This window comes from Protopterus annectens, chromosome 4.part1 (genome assembly GCF_019279795.1).
Source record: "Protopterus annectens isolate FY-2018-M chromosome 4.part1, PAN1.0, whole genome shotgun sequence".
In the NCBI taxonomy this organism is placed as follows: Eukaryota; Metazoa; Chordata; order Ceratodontiformes; family Protopteridae; genus Protopterus; species Protopterus annectens.
Window position 1 is genome coordinate 503,577,257 of NC_056734.1, and position 22,504 is coordinate 503,599,760.

The 22,504-nt window shown below is 42.4% G+C and overlaps 1 protein-coding gene across 1 annotated transcript in view; it reads left to right on the forward strand.

Annotated features, from left to right (window-relative positions):
* STK25 (serine/threonine kinase 25) overlaps positions 1–22,504 on the forward strand; it is a gene marked incomplete in the record, with an annotated part of 665,014 nt that overhangs the window by 227,590 nt on the left and 414,920 nt on the right. Inside the window, 1 exon segment of the mRNA XM_044070790.1 lies at positions 17,502–17,659. Coding sequence (XP_043926725.1) covers positions 17,502–17,659 — 158 coding nt within the window.

Below are 22,504 nucleotides of genomic sequence, written 5' to 3' on the forward strand. Positions count from 1 at the left end.
TGGAGGCTGAGCTCTCTCATCTCAAAACTGGTGTAACCAGTCAGGAGGAGAAGGTAACCTCACACAACACAATTCCAGTATCACATAGTCCCACCACATCAGTGAACCAAACACATAAATACACAAAAACATACTCGGAGGCTCTAAGTAAAAATCTACCTAAGCAACAGAGACCTCCAAAGCGGACATCCAAGCAAACGCTACCTCAAAACCAAACACACACAACACATAGCCCACAAAATCAGTGTGCCAAGCAGCCACAGCCCTTAAGGCTGAATAACACACCTGATACTCTTGTAATAGGTGACTCTATTGTCAGACACACTGACGTCATGCTCACCAGGCTGAATAAAGAGAAGGTCACGGTGAGCTGCCTGTCGGGTGCTAGGATCCGCCACATAACGCAAGCCCTCAGGTCACTCCAAAGCAAATACAAATATGACTCAGTCATTGTACATGCTGGTGTGAATGACCTGAGACGTACCTCCCTGGACTACATGAAAAGAGATATAGAGGAGCTCTCTGATCATGTAGCCCAGGCTGGTATGACCCTGACCTTGAGCAGCATCTTACCCTCACCTAGAATGATGCCACAGTACAAAGACAAAATGATCGATTTTAACAATTGGCTAAAATTTTGGTGTCATTCAAAGGGGATCCAGTGTCTGTCAGCCTGGGATGACATGCTCGACAAGCCACGTTGCTTCGCTAGGGGCGGCTTGCACCTGTCACCACTGGGCTTTCGGATATTGGCAAAGGCTCTTGCCACCCACATAGTGCCTTTTTTAGGCAAGGCTCAAAAGTCAAACCCACCCCCATAGACAGCACAAGGAACAAGAAACTAAGGGTAATGCTGCTTAACGCCAGAAGTCTTAACCTCAAGATGCACTTTTCGAAGCTCTCCTCAGTATGGAGAACATCGATATCTGTGCAGTGACAGAAACCAGGTTCAAGGCTCCAGAGAGCACTCCAGCACTACCAGGCTATACCTCATATCATGCTTTTCGGCCCCAAAACCCAGGCCGAACCACAAAAGGAGGGGGAGTTTCCATATTTATCAAGGATATCCACACCTCCAGGTTAGTGGCATTGCACGAAGTATCGAAGACCATCCACGTGCAACTAACAGTGGGCAAGACTGCTTTTCAGTTTATAGCATCCTACAGACCACCCTCTCAAAGTCAGGAGTCCCACTCGGCTTTCCTGAAAACATTGGAGAACATGAAGATCTCTCCGAACACCATTATATTGGGCAACTTCAACTACCCAAACATTGACTGGGAGCACTACTCAAGCCCCAGCACCTTAGCCCAAAGGTTCCTGGAAATTATAAACTCAAATGCTATGGAACAACTAGTCACCACTCCCACAAGAGGGGACAACATACTAGACCTGATCATTACCAACATGGGGACTCTATGCTCCACACCAGAAGTATATCCGTCATTGGTAAGATCAGACCATAAATTAATTTCACAGGATGTCCACATCCCGACCCCACCCCCAGCCCAGAAAACCACACTGAAAAACTTCTCAAAAGCGAACTTCTCACTTCTCACAACCAAAGTGGAATCCTTCAAGGCCCCAGGGCCAGTGGAAACTACGGCCCAAACTGCAGAATCCTATATAAACGCATTCTACGGACATCTCCAGGAATGCATGGATCATGCTATCCCAAACAAAACCAAGACCCAATCATCCAAAGGCAGGCGTCCAGTCTGGTGGACCCCTGCCATAAATAAACTGTACAACAGAAGGAGGAAGCTACTACATGATGGAGCAAAATCCCTAATAGGGAAGGCATCTCTGATCAGTACTAGCAGAAAATTACGATCTTTCATAAAATCCTCCAAGGCCAGCTTCGAGAAAAATTGCACAGGACACCAAAGACAATCATTAGGCTTTTTTCAGTTATGTTAGGAACCTGGGATGCAACTCCCAGACTTGTTCTGAGTTGATTCTAAACGACAAAAAATACACTGAACCCACAGACATCATCAATATCCTGGCAGACAGGTTAAGTGCAAACTTCTCCACCCCCCCCCCCAAAAGAGTAAGTATCTATCCCGGCAGAGGGCTGCCTCCCAAACATCTCTAATGTTCAGGTGAAGGCTGCCCTCTCCAAAGTAAAAAAACACTGCTTTCATGGGACCAGATGGCATCCCAGGTTGCTTCCTACATGAACTCCAAGAGGAACTAATCCCTCAAATAAAACAGCTATACAATCTCAGCCTCACTACAGGATATGTGCCCACAGAATGGCGTACAGCAACAGTTGTCCCACTCCACAAAGGTGGAGCCTCTACGGACCCTGGAAACTATCGCCCCATAAGCCTGACTAGCTTAGTCTGCTAGGCTAAGGAGAGGATCATCATGGAGCTCATAAACAAAGACATTGGGGACCTGCAGACACTAGATCCTACCCAGTTCGGCTTTGTCAAGGGCAGATCCTGCCTTTTGAACCTGGTTGACTTCTTCGAAACAGTCACCAAAGCCATAGATGAAGGGAAGGTAGTCCACACAGCCTATCTGGACCTTGCAAAGGCATTTGACGCAATACCCCACTCGGGCATCATAGATAAGCTATCCAGCTTAAATATAAACCCCTATGTCACAAGATGGGTTGCAAACTGGCTCAAAGACAGAACCCACAGAGTGAGAGTTGCTGGAGCCATGTCAGACTCGAAACCGGTCACAAGTGGCGTCCCACAGGGTTCTGTCCTGGGACCACTCTTGTTCGGTATATACTTTTCCGAGGTACAGGCAAACGTGGGAGGACTATGGCTCACCAACCGTGAGCGACTGCAAACTGGGTGCCATAATCGACTCTCCAGCTGACACAAACATCCTGCAAAAAGGTCTCACAGAGACAGATAACTGGTGCCAGCACCATGGTTTAAAGCTAAATGCCAAAAAATGTATAGTTATACCCTTTGGCAAAAACAATGTGCCCACAAATTACCACATAGGCGGAAACCCATTAAGTACAGAGAAAGTTATTAGGGACCTGGGGACCCAAGTTGATAGCAATCTCTCCTTTGAAAACCACATTGCCAAAGTGGTTAGAAAGACCTTCTACATAGCCCACCTCATCACGAAGGGTTTCACATCTAGATCAAGAGAGGTAATCGTGCCCCTTTATTCATCCCTCATCAGGCCCATCATAGAATACAATGCCCCTTTTGGGATGTACCTTACCCGACACCTGCAGCAATTAGAAAGATCCCAAAAGTATCTCACCAAGAGGATCAAGGGTCTCAAACAGATGCCATATGCTGCTCGGTTAAAAAAACTCCAGCTCTACTCATTTGCATACCGCCTACTTTGAGGTGATCTATGCCTGACATACAAAGCTATGTCAAATCCAGAATTAATGGACATGCTCCACCTCAGTAAATCTAAATGCCTTAGAGCCACACGCTCGAGGGACTTGAACCTCAGCACAGAAATAAATAGAACTTGCTGGAGGGACAGGTTCATAACCCAGAGGCTCCCTTCGCTCTGGAATAGAATTCCAGTTCATGTGAGGCAGAGCACCTCACTGAATCTCTTCAAGAAGAATCTCGATAGGTGGATGGGGGATCGTAGGTTTGTCCCAGGGATTACTCCCGTGTCACTATTAGACAGAGGCACAGTAAACTAAACCTTAAAAAGGGCACAGTATACTCAAATCAAGGGGTGGCGTAAGCCATACAGAATCAGGCTAGGCTTATAATTGCCCCAGGGCAGATAGCTTAGTATGAACCTATGAACATTAAAGGTGGGAAACATTTTGAAATGATTTACTGTGGTCTCATTTTTATATCACAAAAACCTGGTATTTAAACAGGGGTGTGTACACTTTTTATACCCACTGCATATTAAATATATTAAAGTATCAAGGCTGCTAGAGAGGCTGTTATTTATTTCCCATAATTTCTGACTTTATTTTTCATTGAGCTGCTTGCCATTGTACCTTTAAATGTTGTATTTCCCTCAACAAAGAATGCTCAGAACTGATTAATTGCTTGCACCTGCAGATCACTGGTGTCCATGTAAAAGAAATCAGCAGTGAATCTTTGTAAATTTCACGAAGAACAGAATGTACAGCTGCCTTGGAAAAAGACTTATTGACTCCCGCTGAACATTTGCTAATGGGGGAGAAAAGAAGTTAATATCACTGAGATGTGAGAAGCTAGGGATTTTTCATGGCTTTCATCATTTTTGTCTTATTTTTTCAAGTTTACTTGTCTATAGCTTTAGCCACTGCCATTAATCTAGACATTCACCCTTGCAAAAATGAGAGAGAATGTCTTAATTCTACATGTAATATAATCAGTGCATTTTACACCCCACCCGTACCTCAGCAGTCCAAGATCACATCCTATTATTAAACTTTCTTTTGTCCAGCCTTTCTTCAGTTGTTGTAAGGTGAACCCTAGGTTTCTTGCAAATAAAAGAAGTATTTGTTTTAGTATTTTTAACACCATACAACAGTCACTGAAGTGTCTCCTACATGTAAAATAACACTGACTATACATTACACAAAATTACTTTGCGATATGTAACATAAAATGTTATGTTGTCCTGTCTCACCTTCATTATTTGCTGGTTGGGTTCGGAACCTAGCATCTTTTCCGACTTGGCCTAATTCAAAAGCTCGAGAGCTTCCACTGGCTTGAGGCTATACCCTATCATGATGCTCAGGGAAGATTACCCAGATCTCGTTTGCTGCAAAAGTAGATCAGGTGACTTCCACACCTTATCCTGGATAATTGAAAATTTTGTTATTTATATTTCTTCCTTTTAAAAACTTGAAAGTTATTTCATAGCTTTTTACAGTTGGTGCCTAGCAGGGTTATCAATCCACTACTTGGCTGTTTGTGCTTTTGGCCGTCTTTCTTAGGCCTGTTGTGCTATTGTTGTTCGTGTTTTTGGCCATCTTTCTTAGGCCTGTTGTGCTATTGTTGTTTGAACCTATCCCTAGAGAGATTGTTGTATCCTTAATAAGTAGCTTGTTCAAGTTAGAGGGCTCCCGATGGCCTGTTTAACTTAGAGAGACGTTTCCCTTCCTTTTCCTTTTCTTTTCCATTGTTGTTTATTGGGAAAGTCCGTTTGAATTAGAGGACTGCTCCCTTTGTTGTTTGTAATGGAAGTCCCTTTAAATTAGAGAACTACGTCCCCTTTTAAAAAAAATATATATATATATATATATATATATATAAATGTATATATATAAATGTATATATATATATATATATATATATATATATATATATATATATATATATAGTGTGTGTGTGTAGTATTGTTACATTTCCTTTTGTTTAACGGGTTACTGCTTAGTTAGTTTTTCTCTGTAGCTTGTACTGATAGCCCTATCTTGTTGTTGACTCTTATTATGCTGCTACTTAGTTAGTTTTTTTTTGGGTAGCTTTAATATGTCTAAGGAACCGAAACAGTCAGATTTCAAAAAGTGTGACAAATGCAGCCAAAAAATGTCCCTGACAGATGGGCTCACCAGTTGCGTTTACTGCCTGGGTGCCCTCCACCTACAAGAATCTTGCTCCTTTTGTCATGCTTTTAGCTCCTGGGTGTTGCTCGAGTGCACTAACAAATTGATTGTAAGAGGCCTTCTGAAAACCCCTTTTACAGAGGCTCTAGAAGGGACTCAGAGCACTATATTTAAACCTGACAAGTCCCCTTCTAAATCAGAGAAGTTGGGTAAAGTAATTTCAACTTTGGCTCCATCTTCAGAGCTACCTCAAAAAGTGTTGATTCAATCTGGCTCGGAACCAAGGGCTCTTGGTTCCGAAAAGTCTCCCTCATCGACTCCGGTTATAGATATGGAGCCAGCTGAGTATTCGTTTTGGAGCCAGTCCCCGGTATTGGAGCCAGTAACTCCGATTTTAAAGTCTCCAATCCTACAAAGGGCAAAATCTCCATCCATATCCTCCTGAAGTTTATCAGACGATGTGGAGCGAGTGTTGAAGAGACTCCTTTAGACACCGGCGTTGGCTAAAATTCTGTCTACTTCGACCCAGAAGGAACCAGAGCTATCAAAGACCTCTTCTCCGTCTTTGGATCCTCCTCCGACCCGACCTGGGGTTTCAGAGCCAGAGCACTTAGACCTGATCGTAGTGGAACCATCGGCACCAAGATCTCCAACAGGATAGTCTGTTCCGACATCTGCTCCGACTTCCTCGGTTCCATTGGAATTCGAGGAGTCTAGGAGCCGATGCTTTCCTGCCTGGTCTGGGGAGGAGAGTCTGATTGGACAGCTGTCTGAGCCAATTTTACCTCTCGGGGCTTCGGCATGGTTGAGCTGGGCTCCTACATCGGCTTAGCAGCCAACCGCTCTGCTTCGAGGTCGCTCTTTTGGTTCTTCGGAGTCAGGGACCTCCTCAGAGCAGGGTGAGGGAGCTTTTGAGCTGATGGAGAGAGTGCTGTCACCTCAGACTGTTCCACTGTCTGGTTCAAGTGCTCTTCCCCCAAAACTGCTTGTGTCTGTCTCAGCGCCATTGCTCCCCCCCCCCCAAGCACAGAGACCCTAAGCCCCAGGAAGCCCCTGCAGGCAAGACTATCTCCTCTGAAACTTCCCAAGAGTACCCCTCTGAGGAGGTCCCTCAGAAGGGATTGCGCAAGAGGAAGCACATAGACTCCCCGGATGAGTATATCACCTCAGACACCGATCTGGATGAATCAGAAGGGTCCCCATGGTCACCTTTTGAAGATGTTTCCTTTGCAGACATCCTAGAGTTTCTTGAGCAGAGGGGTGGCTGGAAGCCCTCCAATCCTTGTGAGTACCAGTTGATGTACCTGGAGGCATTTGGGTCTCGCCCCTCCACTTCTTGGTTGACTCCACCTTTTGATCAGTTGATGAATGTAATTAGTTGGAATGCGTGCGGCTCTCTGGAGTCAGTGGAACCTGTTCTGAGGAAGACAAATTAATTACAACACCTGCAGAAAAAGAATTTCTCAGCAAGGGTGTCCCAGTAGATGCTATAGTGGTGGCGGTGGCCACAAAGAAGGAACTGTCAGAGACTTTCTCATCTGTTTCTCCACAGAACAGAGAGTCTTGAACGATGGACAGATATGATAAGCATACTTTTTCTTCAGCGGAATTTACATTTAGATCAAATTACCTAATCCATTTTACGAGACTGCAGAGGGATCTCCTAAAAGAGCTAGGAGATGCCCTTCAAGGTACAGTAGATACAGAGGTTTCAGATAAGGTTTCCTCGCAGCTCTCCATCTTAAACTCTGTGGTAAACTCCTCCATGCAACTAATCTCTTATGTGGCAGATGCAGCAAGCAGGGCAGCAGGTACAGGAATTTCCTTAAGGAGACATTCCTGGATGCGCTTATGTAATTTTGCTGAACCATTCAAGTCTTCCTTCATTAACGCCCCCTTCGATGGCTCGTCCTTGTTCGGGCTCAAAGTTAGAGACCTTGACCATGTACAAAGAGGAGGGAAAGACTCTGCTGTGGGATTCTATTTTTCCCTTCCCAGTAGAACTTATCCCAAAGGTCGGGAGGAGATGTGGTTCCGCAAGTCCCAAATAGTGGTGGTTCTTCCCCTAGGGGCAGAGGGGGAAGTAACAATGGAAGATGCGACCTCGCAGCAGAGGGTGTCTGCAGAATCAGGGTGACAGGGACTCCTTGCTTGGAAAACCCTTTCATCGCTCCTGAGAGGAGGACCCATCTGTCCATCTCGGAGGTAGTCGAGGGTTGCTTATCATTGTACCCGAATGCCTGGCTAGAAATTACACAAGACAAATGGGTAAAAATGATTATATCCAGAGGTTATTACATACCTCCATCAGAAAAACAATCAGCCCCAGATGTTCCACCCAGTCAAAGGGATTATGCAACTCTAAAGGTACAAATGTTGCTAGAAAAGAGTCATCCAAAATGTCCCTGCAGACCAAATTGGATCCAGAAATTACTCAAGGTTCTTTTTCATTCCAAAAAAGACAGGGGACTGGAGGCCCATTCTGGATCTCAGCAGACTAAACAAGTCCATCAAGAAATCAAAGTTCCGGATGGTGACACTGCAGTTGATATTTCCCTTTCTGGGGAAAGACTATTGGATGTGCTCGATACTACCATATAAACATAGACAGGCGATCCAGAAGACATCTGCGCTTTTGGCTGGGAGCCAGTCATTAACAGTTTCGAGCTCTGCCCTTTGGCCTCACTACAGCCCCCAGAGTGTTCACCAAATGAATGACAGTGGTTGCGGCTCACTTGAGGCTTCTAGGATTCAGTGTGTTTCCATACCTAGACGACTGCCCCCTAACCGCCACCACTAAAGCACCTACTAATGAAAGCAAGGAACGAAAGCATTCATCTGTTCTCCCAACTCTGCATAATCTGCCTTGTTGCCTTCACAGTGTCTTATATTCTTAGGTGCAGAATTAGACTTAAGAAAAATGTTGGCCAAACTTACCCCCGAGAGGGTTCAGTCCCTTCACCATCAAATTGAGAATCTTTTATACAAAAGAAAAGTTCAGGCAAAAACTGCCTTGCATGCTCTGGGCACCATGGCGGCTGCAATTATTTTGGTACCTCTAGTGCGCTTACACGCGAGTTCTTCAATGGCTGCTTTTTACCAGTGGTCCATGCAAGATCTGCCACTGTCACACAAGATTATCATCACAGAATCCTGCAAAAAGCACCTACACTGGTGGTGTCATTCATCTCAGTTGACTATAGGCTGACCGTTTGTCTTCCCATAACCATTAACCGCAGTGACCGCGGCCGCTTCTCAGATAGGGTGGGGGCCATTATCTGGGAAAGACTTCCAAGGCATCTGGCAGGAACACAAGAATTACTTTCATATCAATGTCCTGGAGATGAGTGTGGTGCTAGCATTTCAGGGCTTTCTCCCAATAGGAACAATTGCAATTCAGACAGACAGCATGTCAGTAGTGTGGCACATAAACAAGGAGGAACCAAATCCTACTCTTTATGTCAAGAGGCACAAAATGTATGGCAATGGGCACTCTCTTCTCAACATTTTCTGACAGCAATGCACATCCCAGGGAAATACAGTGTGATAGCAGACAAACTCAGCAGAGCTATTCTGATGCCTCACGAGTGTTCCCTAAAACAAGAAATGGAAGAGATTTTCCGCCAATGGGGCCAGCCCTGCTGGGACCTTTTCACCATGTCCATGAATGCCAAGTGCAGGAGCTACTTTGCCCTGATTCCCCTTCTGGGGCAGTCACCAATGGATGTACTTGTACACGATTGGCCCCGGGACTCCTTTACGCTTTCCCTCCTTTTCCCCTGATACCAAATGTTCTTCAGAAGGCCAACATGTTGAAAAGCATAATGATTCTCATTGCACTGTATACTGCCCTCAGCAAATTTGGTTCCCCTGTCTGTTGGCCCATCTCCAGGAGGAATCATGGATCCTGGACCAAGTTCCAGACATTCTGGCTCATTTGTCGGGGACGTTCCATCCATCGATACAAACCTTAAAATTGACAGCTTGGCTGCTTCAGTTCCACAAATAGCCAGGCTCCATGATCTCTCCCCTGCAGTTAGACATATCTTGATTTCTTGTCATAAGGCATCTACCAGAAAATTGTACTCTATTAAAAGATTTTCACACTGGGCTTCCAAAAACAACATAGATTCTTTTATGGCCCCCATCACAGCAGTGTTAGATTTTCTCGCTAAACTTTTTAATGAGGGTGTGGCAGCGGCTACAATTAGAGTAGAGTTGGCCGCTATATCAAACTTCCATATTGAGGAAATGGGAGTAGAAATAATGTCCCACAGACTCTGTAAAGTCTTTCTAAAGGGTACCTTCTTACTAAGGCCTCCAGTAAAAGAACCTCCAGCTCCATGGGAACTAAATTTTGTTCTATCCTCTGTAATTCTGTCTCCCTTCGAACCTGCATCATCATGTGACATAAAGTTTTTGTCATGGAAGACGGCTTTATTGGTGGCCATCACATCCGTCAGGTGAGTGTCTGAACTCTAAGCTTTATGCATACGTCCTCCATACATAACTTTTCACAAAGATGGTCTCCATACGGACTAACCCTTCCTTTCTACAAAAGGTGTGCTCAGAGACCAGCATAAATCAATCTAGCAACTTACCAGTTTTTTTCCCAAACTATGACAACAAGGCAGAATATAGATTACATCAGTTAGATGTACATAGACAACTGCGTTTCTACATGCATAGAACTAAAGATTTCAGAAAGTCGGATCAGCTTTTTGTGTCCTTTTCAGACAGAAAAGATTTCCACTGTCAAAGGTCACACTCTCTAAATGGCTCACAGACCATCTCCTACACACACAATTCCCAAAAGAGACAGCTACCAGGCAAAGTAAAGGGCCATTCAACAAGAGCCATTGCAACAACAACTGCCTTCCAGACCAGGCTTCCTATGGATTCCATTTGTGCAGCAGCAATGTGGGTAAAGCCTCATAACTTTATTACTTATTACAAAGTAGATATGGCCTCCAGGAACAGGGACTCATTTGGGTCCACTGTTCTGAAGAGTATCTTCCCTTGAACCAAGAAAGAATGTGCTAGGGACACTGTCCCAACATAGAATGAAAGCGAGGTAGAACAACATAACTTTAAGAAGTTATGTACTCCCCATAACATTCTATGTTTGTTGTCCATTTCGCCTTCATTTTTGCATCCCACCCTCCTTCCCCGCCTTCACTCCTGGAAGATCGGGCGGACATTTTTCTTATTGTAATTGGATTATGGAGTCTCTGATTCTCTTCTGAATCTTATCTAGACATATTTGTTTTAATCATAAGTAAATGCTCATGCTTTCACTTGCAAACAAGATTTGGGTAATCTTCCCTGAGCATCATGGGATAGGTATACCTTGAGCCAGTGGAAGCTCTCGAGCTTTTGAATTAGTCCGAGTCGGAACCGATGCTTGGTTCTGAACCCAACAAGTATAGACTGAAGGCGAGATAGACAACAAACCTGGAATATTATGGTGAGTACATAACGTATTGTTTTGTATCATGCTATGTTTCATACATACACTAATAAGAACAAAATGTTTTATTTAGTTACCTTTTTTCCATTTAACATCCTTCTAAACAGTAATGACATAAACTGGGGTATATACTTTACAGTCCACCCACAAGTTTAAGAAAATAAGTTAAGTCCAGTCTTTCTCTCCCACTTTTTCTTGCAAAGCTGTATTTCACATGTGATTGGTGCTTTATAGTCTCCTAGTTGTTCATTAATTTCAGTGTTTCTGGTCATCATCTTTCTCATCTCCATCTCTCAACACCAGACTCTGATTCAAGTCCAAGGAACTCCTGATTCTTTTAGTCAAATCCAGTGCTTTTTTTCTGTGTCTCAAACATGTCCTTTGGAGCACCAGAAAATATTTCACTGGCAGTCTCTCTCTCTCTCTAAGCTTTATTATGAAAAGAATGATAAGCAGAGTTGCCTTCTATTTGCTGACTTACTTTTTATTGAATAAGCTTCATTTCCTCCTCAGCCTCTAGCCCATCAAAAAATGTCTTGAATTGCCCAGGAAAAAAAATTCAGAAGACAGATAAATACAGCAGCTTGAATCTACACCTGCCTCTCTACATTCCCTGATTTCTGAGATAAATTTGCTTCTCTTTTTGCCTGATGTACAGTGAGTAAAGAAGTCTTGACTCAGACAGCTTTTTTTTCATTTCAACCTCTGATTTTTGCATTTTTATCAGTTCATCTGAATAGCTAGTTAAAGGTTGCTATATTTTCCAACCTTTTATTTGAGTTGAATATATTTTATTGTTTTCCTCTAAATTCCTGGAAGCTATCTGTTGTATCAAAGTTCAAGCTTGAACTGCTTTTTGCTGAACAGCTGCAGGATTCTTCCCAGCCATTGTTTTCCCTTTGTCTTTTCTGGTTAATTTTCTTTCCGGTTCTGTTAAGTTTCATCTTTGCTGGCATTCATGCAGTGTACTTATTAGCCAGTAACTGCATTTTACTCGATCTGACAGTATCGCTGGCTGTTATTTCTCAGTTTCTATTTCAGACTGAGAGAACTGAAATTAAGCTGTTGATCAGTCTGCAGCTGTCTTGAAAGTCCAGGTCCTCATCTGTATGGAGAGTCTCTATTACCTTCCATTCCACTCTACCTTTTCATGGCTAATAACCATCAGAAGAGGACAAACTTCCCTGCCAACTAGAAAGGAAATTAACTAAGACATGGTCTTGCTTCCTCCTTTGCTGAAGGACCACAACTACAGTCCTGACATTGACCTGGGACTACCCGTGAAAGTGTTCATAGGGTTTACTTCAGCTTGAAGAGCATTCACACAGTGTCAGTGAGATCAGAACATTATCGTTGTAGATTAAACTCTGCAACTTGCCTCTCCTTCCCCAGAAAGATTGTGTAATGGACCAGTTAGTCTCACTGGAGCACTTGAGGCAGACTTGTACTGGTTAAGAGTTTGTAGTCTGTAGTGACTGCTTTTTTTTTTCTTTTGGTGGGTTTACAGTTACCTTTCTCCGTGTTCTGAATGGGGTGATGAGTTCCTTCCTGTTTTAAATCACTGTAGTTTCAACCAGAAATATGTTCTCAGATGCACATCCTGTAGAAGCATATGCATTTGGTTTGCAAGATGCCTAAATGAATATGGCTGCCTTTTGGAAAATCTTTGAGGACCACACAACAAATTCCTCCAATTCATTTTGTTTGGGCTTAGCGTCCATTACAGAATGCTGTCCTTTAGGCTTTCTTCAGCACTCGGAGCCTTTATGAGGGTGTTGGCAGAGGTGACCAAAGCCTTATGTTAGACTTGTAGCCGTATGTCCTTTTACTTGAATACGTGGCTCCTCTTTGCTTTGATCATGGGCACCCTGAAAATATCACTACAATGGACATACCCTTTGTTGCCCTCCAGATTAATGTAAATTTGTTGGTCATGTCTGACTCCTACTCAGAGGATTGGCTTTAAATGTGTAGAGCTAGACCTTTTCCAGTGTTAACTCCCATCTTTGTAGGTGACCCAGGAGTTCACAGCTCTGCACAGCTGGCTGAAAGTGCAGTGTAATGTTCAAGCCCACAGTCTGCTGCACATAGTTGGATTTATGTTAGCTGTGAACTTCATAATTGCTATTTGTATGCCTGTTTATGCTGGTGTTACAGTGGGCTGTGCATTATTAGTGGTTTTAGAGATACCACATGTTCATGTATCTTTTAGTTTTAAATTCTTGCTATAGGGTCTAGGAATGGTGGACATTACTTACTGAGTTGCTTCCCTTTTTGCTACTAAATCTTTCATAGATTCTAAAGATGAACACTTCATTTGTTGGTTGAAGAGCTACTGTTACCTCCCACAAGATCCAGATTGTTTGGTACCCCCTGGAAAGGGCTACCTCAGTCAAAACTAAAAGCAGGTTTTTACACCTTGAGTGTATGGTTTGCATGAAATGGGTGCCTGGTTTCAGGAGGTTGGATGAGCTACTTAATCTTGCACTGAAGAGAGAGAGGCTGGTTGCTGTCAAGCAGAAACTGCCTTATTTCAAGCCATCTGTAGGTGAGTAATTACTCACAGAGTTTTGCTGTTGTCAAACTATGCTAAGGAAGTGACTGCTTATAATTCTCATTATTTTTTCTGGAAAAAAATCTTTTGTTTACATCTGCACTCACCACTGCACAACAGCCAGTGGATTTTCGGTGCACACTTTTCTCAAACGTTATTGTCTTAACTGTGACTCTGCATTCTGGCCCTCATTGAGTAGAACAATAATCGAGGAGTCATTGCTCAAGGATTCAGCTCTGCTGAGCTGTGGGCTTGTGTGGACCTCCAATTTCTTCCCGATGGCTACTGCCTTGGATTCAGGTGAACCAGTGATCTGTAATGGAGGGTCACTGCGTAGTTCTAACCGATAAGATCTTACCATATCAAGAAATATACAAGAGGACTCTCCTTTAGTCAAGAATGCCCTTACTCCATTCCCCTATGGATGAAGTGTATCTTTTATCAGTCGTTACAGATAGAGTTTTCTGTAAGCTGGTCAAGCATACACTTGTTATACTACTTTATAGTTGTCCAGATCATAGGAAGTTATTAGGCTAGTGACCCCAGGTCCCTTACAAGCCTAGCCAAGTTCTTACCCTTATTTCCACAATCGGAACCTATTGCCTCTGTCCAAGAGGGACACAAGTTGAACCCCCAGGGTGAGTTTACGGTCACCTATCCAATCATTCAGATTGCGTTTGAAGAGGGCCAAAGAGGTGCTCTGTTTGACATGAAGTTGAGAGTCTGTTCCAAAGATATGGTAACCTCTGGGAGACAAATCCCTCCAGCAGGTTTTATTAATAGCACATACCGGGTTATGGTCTTTAGTGCGAGTAACCCTTATACCATCTGACTTGCGGATATGCAGCATTTTCAGCAAACCAGGGTCAGAGATTGCCTTGTATGCAAGGCAGAGATCACCTCTTTGTAGTCTGTATGAAACAGAATAAAGTGGCAGTGATTTCAGACTATCCCCATAGGGACAGATGTGAAGACCTTGACTTTTCCTTGTGAGGAACCTTTGTGGTTTCTCCACTCATTGCAGGTGCTTGGAAAGGTACATACCAAAAGGAGCATTGTACTCAATTATTCACCCGATGAGGGAAGAGTACAGGGAGGTTATAACTTTTTTTTTTTTTCTGGAGTCAATGCCCTTACTTATGGGATGAGCAGTATAGAATGCCCTTCTTACCACTGTGGAGACATCATGGTCAAAGGTAAGGTTGCTGTCAACCTGTATGCCCAGGTCTCTCACCACTGAGTGTATACTTAAGTGTTGGTATTAATGTGCTAGTTAGTAGGAACAACACTTTTACTAAAAGGAATGATAATACAGTTTTGCATTGAGTTTAAGGCTGTGACTTTGGCACCAATTATGTAGCTTGTTGACATGATTTTGAGATTCTATGACTGTTCCCAGTTTGCAGTCATCAGCAACATTTGTCAGCCACAGACCTTTAGTTTTTGCTTGTACTTCAGAGAAAGATTCCAAACAGTGGAGGTCTCACAATTGATCCCTGTGGAACATCATTGGTTACAGGTCTGCTGTTGGAGGTGGATTCCCCTATTTTGACTGTGAGTTCAATCAATGAGCCAGTTAGCGACCCATCTAATGATATAAGGGTTGATGCCTTATTGAGTAAGTTTGTCAATGATGCCTAAGTTGATGATAGTGTCAAATGCATTGGAGAAGTCCAGGTAGACTGTATGCACAGATTTCCCTTCACCCAGGGCCTTGGTAACTGCCTTGAAGTAGTCCACCAGGTTTAACAGGCATATGATCTCCCTTTGACGAATCCAAACAGAGTAGGGTCAAGTGTTTGGACACTACCTATATCTTTGTTGATAAGGTCCATGATGATTCACTCCATGGCCTTGCAGATAAGGCTAGTCAGGCTAACAGGTATGTAGTTTCCGGGGTCAGTGGAAGCACCACCTTTGTGCAAGAGAATAACGGTGGCTCTTTTCCATTCAGCTGGTATGAAGCTGGTGCTTAGACTATGATCGAAAAGAGTACCAAATGGTGTTGCTAATTCATGTTGGAGCCCATGTAGGACACAGCCTGTGGTGTTATCAGATCTCATAGATGCTGTGTTTTTGGCCTTAGAGATGACATTTACGACCTGCTCTTTAGAGATACAAGATAGGGGACAGGTGGTAGGGATGTCATGAAGTACATGTGGTGGGGACAGGGAAGTAAAGTTTTCACAGAAGTTGTCAGTTATATTGCTTTTTTGATTGACAAGATAGCAATGAGTGATGAACTGGCAGGCTGTGGAGATATGCATATGTGTTTGTCCTATAATGTGCAAAAGCTGGGACATAAACATCTGGAGTCTTCATTTTTTTTTTTTTTTTTTTTTTTTTGCAATGGCAATTGATTGAGGAAACCCGAAGATGTGACCGTTCTTGTAGATCCTCTGATAATGATAAGACTGAATTTGTTATATACTTCAGTGCTGTCATCTTGTGAAACTTCAGACCACCAAGATTGACTCAAGCTAGCAGCTGGAAACTTAAGATGTCTGAGACCATTTCTTTTCATGTGGTAGAATTAAATCATTCACATGTGAGTAGGAGTTGAGATGTACTTTAGCTGCAAGCCAAACACTTAAGAAGTGAGCATAGCACTAGACAGAAATTGCAGCATTGAATAACATTATGGATTCAAGTAGAAATAATTTCTTATAATGAACTGTGAGTAAGAAATGGCACAGCTAAGATATTACACAGTTAAGTGGTACACATTCACATAACTGAAGGTTAGTTAAAGCCAAGAATGCACTTTGTTTTTTTGGGGGTTTTTTTTGCCTATGGTCTCCCAGTGATTACGGAGCCCCAGTTCCTTTTAACTAATGACTGCATTAACAGCAATGTCTGGCATCATGCTGAACACGAAAGTTGTGTTGGCTTTTGTTTAATTTTTGAGTTGTTTGTGGAATTCATACTTCATTGTTTGGATTAGAACGTGTTCAAGAGTGTTTGGAAGAACATTAGCTGTCTAGCTACAATGTGCCATTTTTTTCACATTTCTCTTTTTTGTATCCTTTGTTTTGTAAAATACTCTCGCCTAAATCACCATGTTGCTGCTGAATCAATTTGTAATAGTTAATCTGCTTACCTTTAGGAGGGAATGCATCCCAGAAACTCTGCAGTCTGGTATCAATCAATGAGCACATTAGTATTCCAAGTTCATCTTTCAGCTGATCTGTTTCACTCATAGCGTACCTTGTGTAGGATAGTTCCCCTGTTGAAGCTTAGTTTAAAAACATTTTCAGAAATTATGAACACTGTTCTTTATTAAGATATTCATAAGCAATGTTCACACACATTGCTCAAAATAAAAATGTATGTATTATTTTTTTTCTTTTTGACCTTCCTATTAAATTATGACTCAGTTCATCAGAAGGATGACAGGTTTATATTTTTATGCTTGCACTGTCTATATATTGCCCATTTGCATTTGTAGAATATAGTTTTTTCATTCGTGTAATTCATTTGTTAGCCTTGAATTATAATTGAGTTTTTTTTTTTGTTTTTTTTTTGTTTTTTTTTGAGTGAGACTTCATGTAAACATGTTGCACGGGCCTATTAATTGTATATTTGTTCATTTCTTCTTTTCCCTGAGAATTATAATCTTTGTATAAATATGAACCTGGGTCAGATTGGAGTCCCTTTTCCCTTAACTCTTAGGACATTTGGGAATGAAATTATTGCAGCAGGACTCGTATTTCATGTTTTTGCATTTTAATGAGTTAGATGTGCTGTTTCTTTAGATGTATTTTATTTCCAACAGTAATAGCATACAGGACCAGCAAAATGCAACACTATCTCTTACCCAAATATTTGTAAACAAGAATTGCATTTATGCTCAAAAGAGCAGTGCTTATGTCTTCAAATGAAATTTAAAAATTAGGCATGGTCTGTGTTAAAACTTGTAGCTTGTAGTAAGTTTTCTTTGAGTCTCTGCACCATGTATTATTAACTGTATTTTGTATTTGTAGCTGCTAATGTACTCCTATCTGAGAATGGGGATGTAAAGTTGGCTGATTTTGGTGTCGCAGGACAGCTGACAGACACACAGATCAAAAGAAACACATTTGTTGGCACTCCATTTTGGATGGCACCAGAAGTCATTAAACAGTCTGCTTATGACTTTAAGGTAAGCATGTGAGCAAGTAGTATGTAACACCATCTGATCACTTTTTTCTTTAGTTTCTTCTTCAGTATTTCATAATATTCCCAAAAGCCTCTTCTGGACTTTCTACTGGTAGCTGATACCCCCTCCAAACAACAAAAATCTAGTCTCGGACCACTGAGCCATGGTTCCCTTGCTGGTTAGTCCTGTCATTCTTCTGACTCCTTGTGTAGCCCTTTGTAATCTGGTAGAGGTGCAGTCTTTGATTGAGAGAGGGGGGATCTTGTTTTTGCATCTTGACAGTAGGGATGAGCGTTGGGACTAGGTGATCTGTAATCTTAGAACATTACTAATGGGGGCATGTTTTTTTCATGAAAACAACTTGACCTTTATGCCAGCATTGTTCATGGTTATAGGTTTGGGCTCTAGCTACCACTCCTTTCCATTCTGCTAGCATTTCCAGATGCTGAGGGCTGGTTCTTAGCATCCACTAGTGGATACTGCTGTGCCAACAGTTAAATATTCCCCCCTTCTCCACCACCAGCAGAGAAAGAAAGGAAGAAGGGCTAGTTTCCAGTTACTTAGTCTAACCTCTTTCCACCTAGCACTCCAGCACAAGAGTCAACATTTGAACCCAGTTATTTACTGAGTTGCAACCATATATCTTCAGTGTAGTACTGAGTCGGTTATTGCCGAAGAAAAGTACATTTGTGCCAGGTGCACACCATATCAGCAGTTCTTCAAGGATGATACTCTTACAGTAGTATTTATAATGTTTGTTTTGTTTACCTTGTCTAGCAGGTTTTTCAAGCAATTCTTGCAGAATGATCTTGACTGTCTAGAACTGCTACTCCTTTGACTTTAACTCACTATAAAAACAATATTACCTTGCACCATATTCAGTTCTTCTAGTAAGAAACTTATAACTAGCCTGTTTTGGGGGAGAGAGATTCTCACTGCAGTCGTAACTTTTTAGAAGAATGTCAAGAATCTCTGACCGATCCATTATGGTGAAGCAAAAGCAGTATTCTCTGTAGCACTACCCTTAATGCCTGTATTTGTTTTAGTTTGAATATTTGGCCTGCAGTGTTTTGTAACTTGGACGCATCTGGCCATGTTAGAGTTAGTAGTTTGTCTTTAAGTTGAAACATTAAAATGTGTACCAGAAATGACAGCAGTAATTTCAGTGTGCCCTACCACTATTTGTTACATTTGTTAAAGTATAAGCAACTTTGAGAAAATTATTTTGATAATTGATTGTCCATGTGGTCCCTTAATAAATGAGATAAGGAATTGATACTGTTTTTCTGCTGTGAAGTAATTTTATTATTTAGTATCTAAGCTGTTAATGTACATTTAAGGAAAAAAGTGGTAGGTAAGTAGATTTCTTCACAGGGACAACTGAGCCACTTCACCCATGCAGGATGGAACGCTTCTCATAACCATATCCTTATAGAAGACTTGTATACACACACTGCATACACACACCGCTTATCAAGACCTGTAATTCAAAAACTCTTTGTAGATCTTAACTGCATCCAGAGGAGTTTTCAAGGCAAGGAACTACAGGTCCGTAGAAACAGCTGATTCTAACTTCAGGATGTCAGCTATAGAGTGCTGTACACTGTGTTGGTAACTGTCACCAAGTGCCAACACTTCAGCACTTTGATCCACCAGCACAAAAGAGAAAAGCCTGTGACTTCCGTCACCATCCATCATTTTGCATGGATTGAGATAAGACAACACAGGTGCCAGCTGGAGGGGGTCCATCTTGTAATAACAGAAGAGGCATGAAGTAAGGGATACTAGAGTCCATGGCCACGTCTAGCTGTACTTCAAAATCTACAGGAGCTGAGGTGGACTTAAGCAACATTAAAATAGGTAACCCCCTTTCTAAAGAGGTAAGTGTCCTATTTCTCACTTGTGGATGAGAGAGTTAGCCCCTAGCATCTGCTGGAAATGAGAGTCATTGGACAGCTACAGTCTCATTTCTCATACTGGAGCAGGTGAATGCTCCACTGTAGGGTGAGGAATGAAGCGCTGAGTCCCTAGGGTTCATCTTTTGTTAAGAGTATAAACCCATTCTGGCATTTACCTCTGCTCATCTGCTCCAAATTGGAAGAAATTTTGGTAGCAAGAGTTGAGGAAGGCCTTCCTGCACCCATTCTCATGCTCTTGATTGATTTGTTTCCCCTGAACACTCTAGCTTTTGAAAATCTGTTTAACTCATTATGCAAAATAGATTGAGTGTGGGACAGCACCTTGAGTAGTTTAACTTAATGCCCTTTGCTACCTACTGCTGCATATACTGTGCTTCCTCTTCACATTCTCTCGGTCTCCTGATAGTCTGCCTTATTCTCTTACTGTTTCCCACTTTGTGAAGGGTGTAAGGCTTGCTCTTCTTATGCTTAGTCATTGGTTGCCACCTGTCTCCCTATAATCGTTCTCAGTAATAGCACTCTTCAGCAAAAGGAATGTCTGTTGTGACACACAAAGGAATAGAGTAATACCCTGATAATACCATACTTATGATGATCCCTCTTATAGGAAGAGTGTCATGTTTATGAAGTCCATTTTAGACATGGTTTATCTTCCTTGACACTAACCTAAAAACATCCTAAACATCTCTTTAAGGAAGTGGGGTAATGGGTTATCCCACCTATGCAACTAGTGATTAAGTTTGATGCTTCTGAGGCTCAAGGGTGACTTTAAAAAAAAAACTGATAGCTGCCTCTATAGGCTGTCCCCAGCAGTTTTTAATCAGACATTGTAAGGCTAATGCTTGGGTTATGTCCTCTGTCTGTTGTAGGTGTTGCATACCACTGCATTTTATAACCCTTCCAGGTTAAAAGTACAAAGCTATAGACAGGTTTTGTAATAGAGTTTATTCCTGTATTACTTTTGATCTATAGGTTTTAACTGTTTACCTGTTCCTCTCTCTCACCTCTGATGAAACAGGTTTTAGAGAAGCTCTCCACTCTTTTGACTCCAAAGTTAAGAAAGCTGTAGAAAAGGCTGAGTGCTGATATGTTAGTGGATTTTCACGTGGCACATTTTATGTGCAATTCTAAAGACATATGCTGCTTGTAGCAGATACTGCTGGTATCTACTTTCAAAAGTGCAGTCTAAGGCTTTCCTTTTTCAATGAAGAAATACACCAGGATGTCTTTTATGTCCCATTATGAGGGAACACGTACTGTGAGAAACATTCCCAGATCATTGTTGACCTTCTGGTGGAGGGGATCGACCTTGTCAATGATGGAGGTCCTGTGAAAACACTCCTCCTATGCTGAATCCATCTAATCACTTCAGGAGGTCTTCCAAGACATGAGAAGATGCCAGCCAAGCATTATTTTGTGTTGCAGCTGCAATGATTACTTGTAAATCTTATCAAGAGTATTGCTTCCCATGTAGCCCAGCATTAGATGTTCTTCTTGTTTCACTGTTGCAGTCATCACATTTGGGTTATCTGCTTACAGTAGCCCTCAGTCGGCCTGATTATCAAAGTTCTTGGGTCCTGCGTCGGTTGCTGTCTCATCTTCCATGACGTCAAGGTAGTCAGGGGTGTATAAAGCATGCAGCCGATGCCAATACCCCAGTCTTTCTTGCTCTGCGGTGCCCGAAGCAGAAGCAGTTCGCAAATGCCGGTCGGCCGACTCCTGAAATTTTCATTTTCAGAACCGAAGTCTTCAACTAAAGCCCAAGTACCCCATTGGGGAAACTTTTTCTTGCTCTAAACCGATGTCAGTAAAAGTCAATAATTGTATTTCTTGTGGAAAGCAAATACCTCAAAGATTTTCATTCGTACTGCATTCCTTGCCTAGGCCCTAACCACGACGTACCTCGCTGTCGGTTTTATGCCTTATTTAAACCACAAACTATTCGTCGTTGGTGTATTTTCGCTTCTAAATATTTTGGTGCTCGGTTCAATTATCCAGATATGTCTTCGCCACCCGACTACCGACATTCCGAAAAAATGCAAAGATAAAGACAGAGACAGGCTGCCTAGGTCCAAAGCTGCCGACGACGCTTCTCCTAAGCTAGTCGCCAGTTTGCCGGTACTCAGTGAGGAGCTTTCTCAGCCCCTGATACCCACTACTTCAGATTCGCAGGCCTCTACTGAGACCCATTCGGAGTCGGGTATGCCGCGAGATGCTTCAACTGTGGAACCTGCAGATGCCTCTACCTTGAATGGGTCTGGAACCGCTGTGCGGGTACCAGCTTCTGAAGGTGTATTCAGGCCTACTGACTTGCATATTAAACCAACACCATCTTCTTCTTCAAGGCCTAAAACTCGAACCATGCCTAAGAAACCGACGCCCAGACCGCATGGTCAGGCCTCTGCCTAAAAAACAAATAAGAATGGCTGAAGATCTTATTACTTTAGTCAGGGGAAACCAACCTCCCCCCTCTAAGAGACCTAGGACTGAGTTAGCTTATGATACTTCTGACCAGGATTCTGAACTTTGTCTCCTCTGATGACCAGGATTTACCCTTATACCTATGAGAATTCTGATGCAGAGGACTCTATTCCCTCTGCTCCTCCCCAGAGGATTTTTCTTTTGGTGAAACCTTGCATACTCTTAGGGAGCATTTTTACTGGGAAAGCCATGATTACTTTCATTCTAAAAAGAGGCTTAGAGATTTCTTACTCCTGCCCCAACACAGACCTTTAACTATCCCTCCTGTGTTGGGCATTATTGACGATGCCTTTTTGGAATTTAGCTTGACCCCTGACTCTTTATCTCCTGCTCCCAGAAAACCTGATAGATATTACAGGGTTTCTGATTCTCACAAGTTCCTTTTTAAAAATCCTTCTGTGGATCCTGAGACCATTTCACAGGGACCCAAGGGCATTAAGGCTACTAC